This window comes from Macaca nemestrina, chromosome 12 (genome assembly GCF_043159975.1).
Source record: "Macaca nemestrina isolate mMacNem1 chromosome 12, mMacNem.hap1, whole genome shotgun sequence".
Lineage (NCBI taxonomy): Eukaryota > Metazoa > Chordata > Mammalia > Primates > Cercopithecidae > Macaca > Macaca nemestrina.
The window spans coordinates 71,294,021-71,307,649 of record NC_092136.1 but is presented as its reverse complement, the minus strand read 5'-3'; the positions used below and the strand labels follow the sequence as shown (position 1 = coordinate 71,307,649).

The following is a 13,629-nucleotide window of genomic DNA, read 5'->3' as shown; positions in this document are numbered from 1 at the left end:
CGGGCAAGTCGCGGCGTGGGGCTGAGCTCGGCTTCCCGCTCTGGAAAATGGGGATCCTGTGGCGAGGACCGGCTCTGGGGGCCAGGCTCGTACCGCGCTCGGCACCGGGCCTGGCGCCCCGCCCGCGCTCCCGAACGGCGGCTATTTTTATTATTAATTAAGGAGGAACGAAGGTGACAGCTGTGTAAACTGTAAAGCGCGGCTGCGGGACGAACGGGTATTATTAGCACTCGCCCCCGCCCCAGCGGCTCCCTCCGAGTCAGCAAACTCGCGCCTCCGCGGGCCGGACGCCCAGCGGGGAGCTCCCAGACGGGGTCCACTTCAACGACCCCTGGCTCCCTCCCCTCACGCCGTGAGCGGAAAGGGGACGCGGCCGCTGGAAAGGGGGCGGAGTCCATAAAAGGGTCTGGCCCGCCCCCTCCCAAAAAAAGACCTAGCCGGTGGCGGCGTCTCCGGGGAGTCGTCTTCCTGCCCCGCCCCTCCGCCCCCTGGCTCCTTAAAGGCGCAGGCCTCCAGTCGGGCTCCCGCCGCCACCATCTCCTGGGCCGCCGTGGGAGAATCCCTTTAACCTGGGAGAGAACTTTCACTTTGCTACGTTGAACCTGTTGACGGAGCCCGGGTCAGTCCCGCGAGCTCCTTCGTCTGTTTCAAATATGCATTGACTTAACCCAGCTGGAACAGAGCCTGGGACGTGGAAGGGGCTCTGTGGGGCCTTCCACACTAGATAAATGTAATAACTAAGAGATCCACCCACCCACCCAACAGTGCCTCCAGAACGCAATAACTCATCCAACAATCTGTGCCACCTTCCTCATCAGCCACCTTTTAGTATAAGAAAAGATGAGCCTGATGTGAGGGGACTCCTTGGTAGTGGGGGAGAGACCTGGACTAGGAGTCTGCACACCTGGGTTCTAGTCCTAGCTGGGCCACCTACCTGCAGGGTGTTCTCAGACGCTTACCTGTGCCTCTCTGGGGACAGTTGTAGTAGGAGTGTGCAAACAAAGACTTATCCAAAGGGAAAGGGGTGTTGGGAGACCCAGAGATAACTCAGGCCCAGCCCCCGAGGGCCTTGCGAAGACATAGCAACTCCCTCAAGATAGGCATATCTACCAATCCTAGGAGGAGACAAAGGTGCCAGAGGCTCCTGACCCCGGGAAGCCCTTAAAGGTGTCTAACTCTTCCAGCCACACCTCAAGGACACCAAAGCGCTGGACCAGTTCCGGGCTGTTGAATATTCCACTCCAGGAACCCCCTAGACTGCCCTCTCCAATTGGCTCTGTTCTTCCTCTGAGAGTTCCAAGCCCCAACTCTGCTCCTTCAATGTGCATCACATTTTTTTCATCCCACTGGCAATCCGGAGCCTTTCCTGGACTCCCATTCCCAGCTTTTCTGTTAGAGCCGAGCACAGAGCCAGGCAGACAAGGGCTGGAGGACCAGGAGCCTGTTCGGAGACCAAGACAAAACAGCTCAGGACCTGGCTCCCACTTGGGGCAACAGGAGCAACAGGATCCCTGAAGACTATTAATGTGCAGACACCGGGCTCGTGGGCTTTCTAGGCAACAGCTCCTCTATATTTCACAAGCCTGAGGGCAGGACTATTATCCTCTTTATATCTGGGAGGAAACAGAGGTTTAGAGCAGTGAAGCAAAGTGTTTCATTTTCACAAAGTAAGTAGCAGAGCTGGGATTCAAACACAAGTCTAGTTGCTCTAATTTGAAGGAATCCAGAAGCCATAGAATCTGTCTCCCACCCGCCCCCCCACAAACTCACAACCAAAATAATTCCACAGACATGGATGTGTCAGTCTGTTTATTAGAAATGACTGTTGGCCCCACCATGGAGCAGTGACTGACCGGGTGACAGAGGGTTAGGTGACTTATAGAAGCATGCTTAGGACGCTGTCTTTTGTGGGAGCTGAGCTGAGCCCAGCCTGGTTATCCAAGCTGAGGGCAGGTAGTCTGGGAGAACTGAACTCAGCCAAGGAGCCAGAATTGCAGCATCAGGGCCAGGCTGAGCAGGAGACCCCCAATCCCATGAAGCATCTCGCCAGCATTTACATGCATGACTGCAGCATAGAACCTCGCCACTTCCTCATTGGGGTTGCCCTGGGCTGAGTCAAACCACATCTGGATGCAGCGGCCGCTCCCTCGGCTGTAGTTGCTGACCTTGTATGAGTGACTCCAGAGGCCCTCACAAAGGGCGACTGGAGTGGGGAAGTAGGACTCAAAGGTGAGGCAGAGGGCCCCAGCCGGGCACTTGTTAACTCCTTCAGGGAGAGACATGGTGGACACCGACATTCAGCCCCTGGGCCCAAAGCTCACTTCTTGCCACCCCCAGAAATCTTCACCCCACCCCAAATCCTGGAGGATCTTCCAAACCCCACCTCAATCTCCTTTTTCCTAACCCCACCTCAATCGCCCTCACCTGAGGTCCAGTCCCATCCTCTGTGCCAGTTACTCTTGCAGGTGTGGGAGGTGTGACAATCCTCCCACCAGCGCTGACAGTCCTCTTTGCATAAGGGCACATCCAGGAAGCGTTCTTTGCGCCAGCTCTGATTCACCTGGTTGGGAAGTGGGGAGGCAGGGCTCCACTCAGCCAGGGCTGCTGGCAGCCATCACCTTGAAGTGATGGAGGGGGATGGCAGTCTGCTGGGGTGGGTCGGGGGGAGACACGCTACCTGCCGGATCCAGGGCCCCAGGTTGGGTGAGCACTCATAGAGACAGGTGTCCTGGATAAAGTGGCGCTTGCAGGCGGGCTCCATCTTACCACAGTGGTCCCAGTTAAAGTTGTAGAGGCGAGAGGTGTCCTTGTGCAGCTCCTGGCTGGTGTTGGCCGTGCAGCAGGCATTCTTCTTCCAGGGACTGCACTGGGTGGGGAAGACACAGGACTAAGTGCCATACCCTCCTCCTCCTGCCACCTCCTGTCTCTCCCCCATTTGGTTCTTACTCCTCTGCCCTAAGCAGGTTGCCCTGGGAACACTGACTGTGATGGACCCTCTGTCCTAGGCCTCCAGGAACCCCTTTCTTGGAGGAAACACAATTACAACCATGTGATCAGGGGACTGTGGGAGCCCAGGGAAACCCTGTCTTGAAAGTAATAGCTATCATTTATGAGGCACGTAACACTTCATAAAAAGTTCTTTCACATACTCATTTAAAAATTATTGAGCACCTACTTTATGCCAGTCATGCTTATAGATGCTGGAAATACAGAAGAGAACAAATCAGACAGAAATATGTGTTCATGGAATTTTCATTCTGGTCAGAGGAGACAGACAGTAAGAAACTAAATATATATATGTATATATAGTATGTCAGGATATGATAAATGATATGGGAAAACTTAGAGCAGGAAATGGTAATGTGGAATTGCTGAAATTTTAAATAGGTTAGGAAACGCCTCATTGATAGGTGACATTTTGAGCAAAGGAAGAGAGGGAGTGAGCCATGCCGTAATGGAGTTTGAATACATTTATTCTTCTTGGCATGTAGTAAGATCTGTGTCCCCGGTGGCTAGACCAGTGCCAGACACATAGTAGGCCCATGAAAATATTTGCTGGAAAAAGTAAGCAAAAGCCAGGCTGGGCGTGGTGGCTCGTGGCTGTAATCCCAGCACTTTGGGAGGCCAAGGCAGGTTCCTAAGGTCAGGAGTTTGAGACCAACCTGGCCAACATGGTGAAACTTCATCTCTGGTAAAAATACAAAAAAATTAGCCAGGCATGGTGGCGGGTGCCTGTAGTACCAGCTACTTGGGAGGCTGAGGCAGGAGAATCACTAGAACCCTGGAGGCAGAGGTTGCAGTGAGCTAAGATCACACCATTGCACTCCAGCCTGGGTGACAGAGTGAGACTCCTTCTCAAAAAAAAAAAAAAAAAAAAAAAGTAAGCAAAAGCCCTACTTTTTAAATCTATCTCTATCTTACATAGAGGCACATCATATTCTCACAAGATTATAATCTAGACTGGGTTTTCTAGGACTGCAAATACCATGAAATAGAAGGTTGTACTATGTGTTTTGTTCCACTAGAATTATTCACTATTTTAGAAAAGTATGACATCAACAGCAACATTGCTTATATTATAGTATCTTAGAATGTTTAAGTCACCAATAGAATATACCTGTATCAATCTTCATTTGTAGCTCCCCATTCATAATGATTTTATGACAAAAGCAAGCATGTGCTATTTCCTAATGCCTTCTAATGTAGTCATACCAGAGAACTGACATATTGAAATACGTATTATTTTATTACAAGTTACTTTCTGTGTGTTTCTCCTTTATATTACAGAGCATTATGTTGATATTTGCAAAAATTATGCATATAAATAGGTTCTTTGAATTTCATTGCAGGATAGAAAAAATAATCTAAAAAAAAATCTGTAATAAAAGGGAGACATTGAATCTAATAGGGTTGCAATCCACTGGCATACATGTATATAGACTGTGTGAATGTCTAGCCCCTGTGCCTCAAATTACAGCCAGAAGGGCCTCCTCCTCTTCTCCCTTGGCACTCCATGGAACTGGCACTTAGTGAGGGTGGGAAAAGCCAGAGCTTCCCTAGTCTGTCGCCCACCAAAGGAGGAGCCTAACCCAGTCATATTCCTACCCCTCCACAGGGGCCATTCCTGTCCAGCTCCTTTGTGGGCCTATGTGCTTTTGTGAGCCTCATTTTCACTTACTTGTGTAATGTGGAGAATATCATCTACCTACATCAAAGAACCCCTGGGAATATGAAATTTTATACAAAAAACACATGACAATTGGCAGGTGCCCATCGAATGACGACTCAATATCATTGCCAACATGGTATCCACCTCTGGGGAGGGCCCCCCTAAAATCACCTCTCTACTCTTCCTACTCCACCTTCATCTTCTCCCACAGCAAAAATTCAGGGTGTAGAGGTATCTGACCCCTCAATCCCTCTCCCACCATCCTGACTTTCTCCTCCCTGTTAGAACCATCCCCCTCCTTAGTAGAGGCACACTCCAGCCATACTTGGTCATGCAGCTTGTCCTCAGGACCTGGCTTTGTCTTGTGGTGCTTGGCATCCATACAGACATTGAGGAGATCACTCCTGTCCTGGGCACTGCACAAGGTGGCTACCCAGACCAGAAGCAGCAGAAGTGGCATCCATTTCCAGGCCGTGTCTCTCTGTCCCTGCAGGGGGAGCTAGGGTAGGGAAACCAAATCCTGAGGGGAAAGGGCTCCAAGCTGGGAGCCCATTCACTTCCTGCCTCAGTCTCCCCATCCCTACAGTGGCAAATGAGGTCAGACCCTGTTCCTTCAATGCTGGGGCCCTGAAGCTCCCTGAGGCTAGGGTAGAGAGGGTTGACCAGGAGGGCTCCCTCGCCCCCAGGCTTTAAGGGCTCAGGAGAACTGGCATTAGTGAGTTGAACCCTGGGGAAGTCTTCCCAATTTGGAGGAGATACTTTGTGCCCTCATCTTTTCTCTAGGCTTTATCTATGACAAGTAATTAAATTCTTCAGGCCTATGCCCTGCTTCCCTGAACAGAGCCAGGGACACATAATGTCTGTCTAGCAAAGGCTCTGTGGTTAGATGCTGGATCACCTGGGGTCTTGTGCCAGCTTAGAAACCAGGTTAGCCCTGGGGAAGGCAGTGACCCAGCTCTGCCGAGTTCTCAGATCAGCATGAGGATCAAGTGACAGAACCCACAGGATAGTGTTTGGTTAAATGATGCAGAAATGGAAAGAGCAGTGTTTTTAAGTAGTTTTGCTTCCTCAGATTTTTTCCTTCCCTTTTCTCTGAAAGCCATTTTCCTTTCCAGCCTCCTCAGCTGTCTCTGGGCTAATGCAGCAGACCTCACTTTACCTCTCAAAACACAAATGCAGATGAGAATGATATAGACTGGGGGTGGGGCAAGGTGAGGAGGGGGTGAGGAAAAGACTACATATTGAGTACAGTGTACGCTGCTCCGGTGGCGGGTGCACTAAAATCTCAGAAATCACCACTAAAGAACTTATCTATGTAACCAAAATCACCTGTGAAACGATAGAAGTTTAAAAAATTAAAAATAAATTTTTTAAAAATGCAGGGAGCCCCTTAGATCTGAGAGACAACATGAAAGTTTCCCATGCTGGAGCAGCCCGACCAGCACTTGGTATCCTGGAAGGCACTCAACAACAGGAGCAGCCCTCACCTCCTCTGTTCATTGCTGCCCTTGTCCCCACCTCCAGCCATTACAGAGCTGTTCCTTTGGGCTCCGTCACTACAGAGTGGGTAATGGAGACTGCTTCCTCTCCCTCTATGGTAAAGGTCCCTCCAAAAACTTACTGCCCATGGCTCTACATTTAGTGTCAAGTCTTCCCTCTTCCAATTTCTTCCCCTTCAAGTTGCCTTCCCCACAGGAGCCAGCGTGATCTTACTAAAGAAAGATGTGGCCAGGCATGGTGGCTCATGCCTGTAATCCCAACACTTTGGGAGGCCGAGGCGGGCAGATCACGAGGTCAAGAGTTCGAGACCAGCCTGACCAACATGACGAAACCCCGTCTCTACTAAAAATACAAAAATTAGCCAGGCATGGTGGCAGGTGCCTGTAAACCCCACTACTCGGGAGGCTTAGGCAGGAGAGTCTCTTGAACCTGGAAGGCAGAGGTTGCAGTGAGCCAAGATTGCACCACTGCATGCCAGCCTGGGTGACAGAGTGAGACTCCACCTCAAAAAATACAATACAATACAATACAATACAATACAATACAATACAATACAATACAATACAATACAATACAATGCAATGCAATGCAATGCAATGCAATGCAATGCAATGCAATGCAATGCAATGCAATGCAATGCAATGCAATACAATACAATACAATACAATACAATACAATACAATACAATACAATACAATACAATACAATACAATACAGAAAGAAAGGTGTATTCCTCCCCTCTGCACAAACCCTCCAAGTCTCTCCACTGCCCTTGTCAACCTTCCCTCCTTTGGGCATCTTACCTGAACCTCCATTGCTGCTGGGAGCATACACGGCTGTGTCTGAGTTGGCCTCTCTCTAAGTGGGTAATAGATCCAGGCCCCTAGGCTGTCCCCACAGCTTCTGTCTTCAGTACAGGGTAGACAATGCCCTCTGGTAAGCACAGAGTGAAATCTCCCGACTTAGCTATTCTCCTTCCTCTCTTCCTTCCCTTCCAGGCCCCACCCCCTTCTAGGCTCCCTAAGTCTGTCCATTTAGTCATTCCTCTTTGCATTCATCTCCTTACTTGTTAATTTACTCATTCCAGCATTCACACATTCAACTTTCATCAAAATCTAGAGAATTGCTCATCACCAGGGGGCATCTGGATTTTGTAGGTACTCCAAGTGGTTCTTAGGATAAGGCCAGCTCGATGGAGATAAGGTCTGGTGGAGACGAACCCAGGCTTTAGGGTCAGGCCAATGGGACCCAGTGAGAGCTCCATCTCTTGCACAACCTTGGGAAAAGTCACTGGACCTTACTGTGCTTCAGTTTGCTCACTAGAAAATTGTTCAGAATTGTATAGGGAAAAACCTGGCACATACTGAATAGGCTTAAGTGACAGCTATCGGGTTAATTTATGGGCAGCTAGGTGGACATAGGTAGAAGCTGAGGTATAGGCCGGGCACAGCGGCTCACGTCAGTAATCCCAGCACTTTGGGGGGCTGAGGCGGGCAGATCGCTTGAGGTCAGAAGTTCAAGACCACCCTGGCCAACATGGTAAAACCCTGTCTCTACTAAAAATACAAAAATTAGTGGGGCATGGTGCTGTGCGTGTGCCTGTAATCCCAGCTACTTGGGAGGCTGAGGCACAAGAATTGTTTGAACCCTGGAGGCAGAGGTTGCAGTGAGCTGAGATCAGACCACTGCACTGCGGCCTGGGTGACAGAGTGAGACTTCATCTCAAATTAAAAAAAAAAAAAAAAAAAGAAGTTGAGGTATAGAAGTCAAGGGTTACAGAAAAATTAAAATTGTCTCAAATCTGTTAAACAGCAATATATTACCATCTGGCATTTCTGAAAACATAATTAAGCAATTTTCGATGGCCTTTTTAAAACTGTGGTAAAAACACACATGACATACAATGTGCCATCTTAACCATTTCTAACGGTACAGTTCAGCAATGTTAAATATATTCATACTGTTTGCAATCAATCTTGGAAACTTTTTCATCCTGCAAAACTGAGACTCTATATTCATTAAACAATTCCCCATTTTCCCTTTCCCCAGCCCCTGCCAACCACCATTCTACTTTCTGTCTCTGTGATGTGGACTACTGTACTATAAGTAAGTTCCTTGTCTAAGTGGAATCACCCAATATTTGTCTTTTTGTGACCGGCTTATTTCTCTAAGCATAATGTCCCTAAGATTTGTCCATATTGTGAGGCATATCAGAATTTAATTCCTTTTTAAGGCTGGGTGATATTTCATTATATGTATGTACCACATTTTCTTTATTTATTCATCTATCAATGGACCTTTGGGTTGCTTCCACTTCTTGGCTATCATGAAGAATACTGCTATGAAAATGGGCATCTAAATATGTCTTTAAGACCTTTCTTTCAATTCTTTTTGGTACATATTCAGAAGTGAAATTGCTGGATTATATAGTAATTCTATATTTAATTTTTGAACAGCTGCCTCACTGTTTTCCATAGTGGCCACACCATTTTACATTTCCATCAGCAGTGCACAAAGTTCCAATTTCTCCACATCCTCACCAACACTTATTTTCTGTTTTGGGAGTTTTGGGTTTATAGTAGCCATTATATTGAGTGTGAGGTGATATCTCATTATGACTTTGATTTACATTTCTCTAATGATTACTGATATTGAGCATCTTTTCCCATGCTTGTTAGCCATTTGTATATTTTCTTTGGAGAAATGTCTATTCAAGTCCTTTGCCTATTTTTAAAAGTGGATTTTCTTTTTGTTGAGTTGTAGTACTCTTTTATGTATTCTGGATTCACCCTTTATTAGGTATATGATTTGCAAATATTTTCTCCCATTCTGTATGTTGCCTGTTGATTATCCTTTGATGGACAGAAGTTTTTAATTTTGATGTAGTCCAGTTACCTATTTTTATTTTTGTTTCCTGTGCTATTGGTGTCATATTCAATAACTCATTGTCTAATTCAATGTCGTGAAACTCTTTGCCTAGGTTTTCTTCAAAGGCTTTCATCATTTTTGCTTTTATGTTTATTTAAGTCATGGATCTATTTTGAGTTGCTTTTAATATTGTATAAAAATGTGTTTATACAAATGTATTACACCTGTGTAAAGCTGTAAGATAAAGGTCCAACTTTTTTTTTTTTTTTTTGCATATGAATATCCAGTTGTGTCCCAGCACCATTTGTGGAAGACTATTCTTTTCCCCATGTTTTAATACCCTTGTCAAAAACCTGGACTCTCAGTTCGATTCCACTGATGTATGTCTCTCCTTATGCCACTACCATGCTGTCTTGATTATTGTAGATTTGTAGCAAGTTGTGAAAGTGAAAAGTGTTATTTCTTCAATGTTTTTCTTTTTCAAGATTGCTTTGGCTATTTTGGATCTCTTTCATGTCCATATGAATTTTAGAATCAGGTTGTCAATTTATTTTTTTTGTTTGTTTTTGAGACGGCCTCTCACTCTGTCGCCCAGGTTGGAGTGCAGTGGCGAGATCTCAGCTCACTGCAAGCTCCGCCTCCTGCATTCCCGTCATTCTCCTGCTTCAGCCTCTCGAGTGGCTGGGACTACAGGTACCCACCACCTCGCCTGGCTAGTTTTTTTGTATTTTTTAGTAAAGACAGGGTTTCACCGTGTTAGCCAGGATGGTCTCCATTTCCTGGCCTCGTGATCCGCCCGTCTCGGCCTCCCAAAGTGCTGGGATTACAGGCTTGAGCCACCGCGCCCGGCCCAGGTTGTCAATTTCTACAAAAAAGACAGCTGGGATTTTTGACAGGTCTTGAGTTGAATCTGTAGATCAGTTTGGGGGAGTATTGCCATGTTAACAATATTAGGTATTCTGACTGATGAATACGATATTTGTTTCTATGTATTTAGGTTTTTAATGTCTTTCAACAATTTTTTTTTTAAAGACATTTATTCAGTGTCACGATCAGACTATTACATTTAGCAATCAACAGCATGGGTGCAAAAAACAAAAATCTACATTAAAATCCTTTGTTGGAATGCTTTACACTTTCCACAGAACAGAAACTAAAATAACCTGTTATACAATTAGTCACAAATACAGTCCTCAAGTTTTTTGCCCATACACATGAGTGTTTGTCTAAAACATGTCTTCTTTGTAGCAGCTAGGCCCTGCCACCACTGTGCTTGGCTGAGTTCACAAATCTGTTGTAACCTGTAGCTTCCCTGTCACTTCTCTGGCTCTCCTCTCCTGCTAAGCTTTGTTTCCTAATTAAAATCTTCTGCCACTGCCATAGCTACTGCTGCTGCTGGAACCGCCATAGCCAACTTGGTTTTGTGGTTTTGCAAAGTATTGGCCTCCACCGCCACAGGGGCCAGAGCTTCTGCCTCCAAAATTTCCTCCCTTCATGGGTCCAAAATTTGAAGACTGATTGTTGCAATTGCCAAAATCATTGTAGCTTCCACCACCTCCAAAATTGCTTCCATCATTACCAAATCCATTATAGCCATCCCCACTGCCACCATATCCACCACCACCATGGCTGCCACCAAAGCCACCACGACCACTGAAGTTTCCTCCACGACTGAAGTTGTCATTCCCACCAAAACCACCTCCACGACCGCCACCAAAGTTTCCAGAACCACTTCGACCTCTTTGGCTGGATGAAGCACTAGCCATCTCTTGCTTTGACAGGGCTTTCCTAACTTCACAGTTGTGGCCATTCACAGTATGGTATTTCTGAATGACAGTCTTATCCACGGAGTCATGGTCGTCAAAGGTTACAAAGGCAAAGCCCCTTTTCTTGCCACTGCCTCGGTCAGTCATGATTTCAATCACTTCAATTTTCCCATACTGGTCAAAATAATCTCTTAGGTGATGTTCTTCCGTGTCTTCTTTAATGCTGCCAACAAATGTCTTTTTCACAGTGAAGTGGGCACCTGGTCTTTGAGAATCTTCTCTTGAGACAGCTCTCTTTGGTTCCACAACTCTTCCGTCCACCTTGTGTGGCCTTGCATTTATAGCTGCATCCACCTCCTCCACAGTGGTATATGTGACAAACCCAAAGCCCCTGGAACGCTTGGTGTTTGGATCTCTCATTACCACACAGTCCGTGAGTGTTCCCCATTGCTCAAAATGGCTCCTCAGGCTCTCATCAGTTGTTTCAAAGCTCATCCCTCAAATGAAGAGCTTCCTCAGCTGTTCGGGTTCTTTAGGAGACTCTGACTTAGACATGATGGCAGGGAGAAGAGAGACTTTCACGATGCTTCTTCGGCGGCGTCCACAGGCAGTCAACAATGTTTTATAGTTACAAGTCTATTACTTGTAACTTTTACTTTTGTTAAACTTATTCCTACATATTTTATTCTTTTTATACTATTATGAATGGAATCATATTCTTAAATTCATTTTCACAATTGTTCACTGCTAGTGTATAAAAATACAATTGATTTTTGTATTTTCTTTTTTTTTTTTTTTTGAGTGAGGCGGAGTCTGGCTCTCTTGCCCAGCCTGGAGTGCAGTGTCCGGATCTCAGCTCACTGCAAGCTCTGCCTCCTGGGTTCATGCCATTCTCCTGCCTCAGCCTCCCAAGTAGCTGGGACTACAGGCGCCCGCCACCTCGCCCGGCTAGTTTTTTGTATTTTTTAGTAGAGACGGGGTTTCACTGTGTTAGCCAGGATGGTCTCGATCTCCTGACCTCGTGATCCGCCCATCTCGGCCTCCCAAAGTGCTGGGATTACAGGCTTGAGCCACTGCGCCCAGCAATTTTTGTATTTTCATCTGGTATCCTGAAACTTGTTGAATTCATTTAGTGGTAGTGATATGGTTTTTATGAATTCCTCAGAATTTTCTGTGTACAATATCATATCATCTATGAATAAAAATAGTTTCACTTCTTGCTTTCCAATTTGGATACCTTTTATTTCTTTCTTCTTGAACAATAGCCCTAGCTACAACCTTCAGTACAATGTTAAATAGACACGGTGAGAGTACATATCCCTTTCTTATTCCTGATCTTAGGGTGAAAACCTTTCACCATTGAATACGATGTTATGTGTTTTTTTCAGAGATGCTCTTCATTGGGTTTTGGGTTGAGTTCTCTTCTACTTCTAGTTTGTTCAGCGTTTGTTTAATCATTAAAGGATATTGAATTTTGTCAAACAAGATTTTCTTCACTAATAGAGATGATCACGTGGTTTTTGTCCTTTATTCTAATAATATGGTGAACATCAATTGATTTTTGGATGCTAAACCAACTTCCATTCCTGGAATAAATCCTGCTTGGTAATAGTATATACTTTTGACATGTTGCTGGATTCAATTTGCTAGTATTTGTTTAAGAAGATTTACATCTTAATTCATAAGGAATATTGATCTGTGTTTTCTTTTCTTGTGATATCTGTGTCCGATTTTATAATAGGGTAATACTGGCTCATATAATACAACTTACAGAATGAGTTGAGAAATATTTCCTCCTTTTATTTTTTGAAAGAGTTTGTGAAGGATTGGTGTGAATTGTTCTTTAAACATTTGAGCCAGGTGCGGTGGTTCATGCCTGTCATCCCAGCACTTTGAAAGGCAGAGGTGGGAGAATCACTTGAGCTCAGGAGTTCGAGACCAACCTGGAAAACCTTGTCTCTACTAAAAATAAAAAAAAATTAGCCAGGCATGGTGGTATGCACGTGTAATCCCAGTTACTTGGGAAGCTGAGGTGAGAGGATTGCTTGAGCCCAAGAGGTTGAAGCTGCAGGAAGCTGTGATCATGCCACTGCACTCCAGCCTGGGTGACAGAGCGAGACCTTGTCTTTAAAATAAAATAAAATAAAATAAATAAATAAATAAATAAATAAAAATAAGTAACATTTTGTAGAAACTACCACTGAGGCCATCTGGGTCTGAAATTTTCTTTGTGGGAAATTTTAAAATTACTAACTCAACCTCTTTACTTGTCACAGGTCTATTTGTATTCTTTACTTCTTGTGTTATCTTTGGTAGTTTGTGACTTTATAGGAATTTGTTCATTTTATCATTGTTATCTAATATGTTGCATACAATTTTTTATACTATTCCCTTATAATCCTTTATATTTCTGTAAGGTCAGTACTGATCTTCCCTTTGTCATTCCTGATTTTATTGATTTGATTCTTCTCTCCTTTTTTCTTGCTCAATCTAGCTTAAGCTCATCAGTTTTGTTGATCTTTTTAAAGAACTAACTTGATTTTGTTGATTTTTGGTGTTTTTCTATCCTCTATTCCATTTATTTTTGCTCTAATCTTTATTATTTCCTGCTTTTTCCTAGTTTATTTTGCTCATCTTTTTCTGTTTTGTTTTGTTTTGAGACAGGGTCTCACTCTGTCGCCCAGGCTAGAGTGCAGTGCCATCTTGGCTCACTGCAACCTCCACCTCCCAGGCTCAAGCGATTCTCCTACCTCAGGCTCCCAAGTATCTGGGACTACAGGTACACGCCACCACGCCTGGCCAATTTTTGTATTTTCGGTGCTTCGC

At 45.2% G+C, this 13,629-nt stretch overlaps 1 protein-coding gene and 1 pseudogene across 1 annotated transcript; both read right to left on the bottom strand.

Moving 5' to 3' along the window:
• Positions 1-1,792: 1,792 nt before the first annotated feature.
• On the bottom strand, positions 1,793-7,120 carry LOC105468698 (folate receptor beta). Its single transcript, XM_011718933.3, has 5 exons — positions 6,973-7,120; positions 4,995-5,168; positions 2,678-2,866; positions 2,425-2,560; positions 1,793-2,266 (listed from the first exon to the last, which is right to left on the bottom strand). The coding sequence occupies exons 1-5, from the start codon at positions 6,997-6,999 to the stop codon at positions 1,974-1,976; spliced, it is 819 nt and encodes a 272-aa protein (XP_011717235.2). The 5' UTR covers positions 7,000-7,120; the 3' UTR covers positions 1,793-1,973.
• A 3,037-nt stretch (positions 7,121-10,157) lies between these two features.
• LOC139357346 (heterogeneous nuclear ribonucleoprotein A1-like) lies at positions 10,158-11,358 on the bottom strand (annotated as a pseudogene).
• Between the last annotated feature and the right edge of the window lie 2,271 nt (positions 11,359-13,629).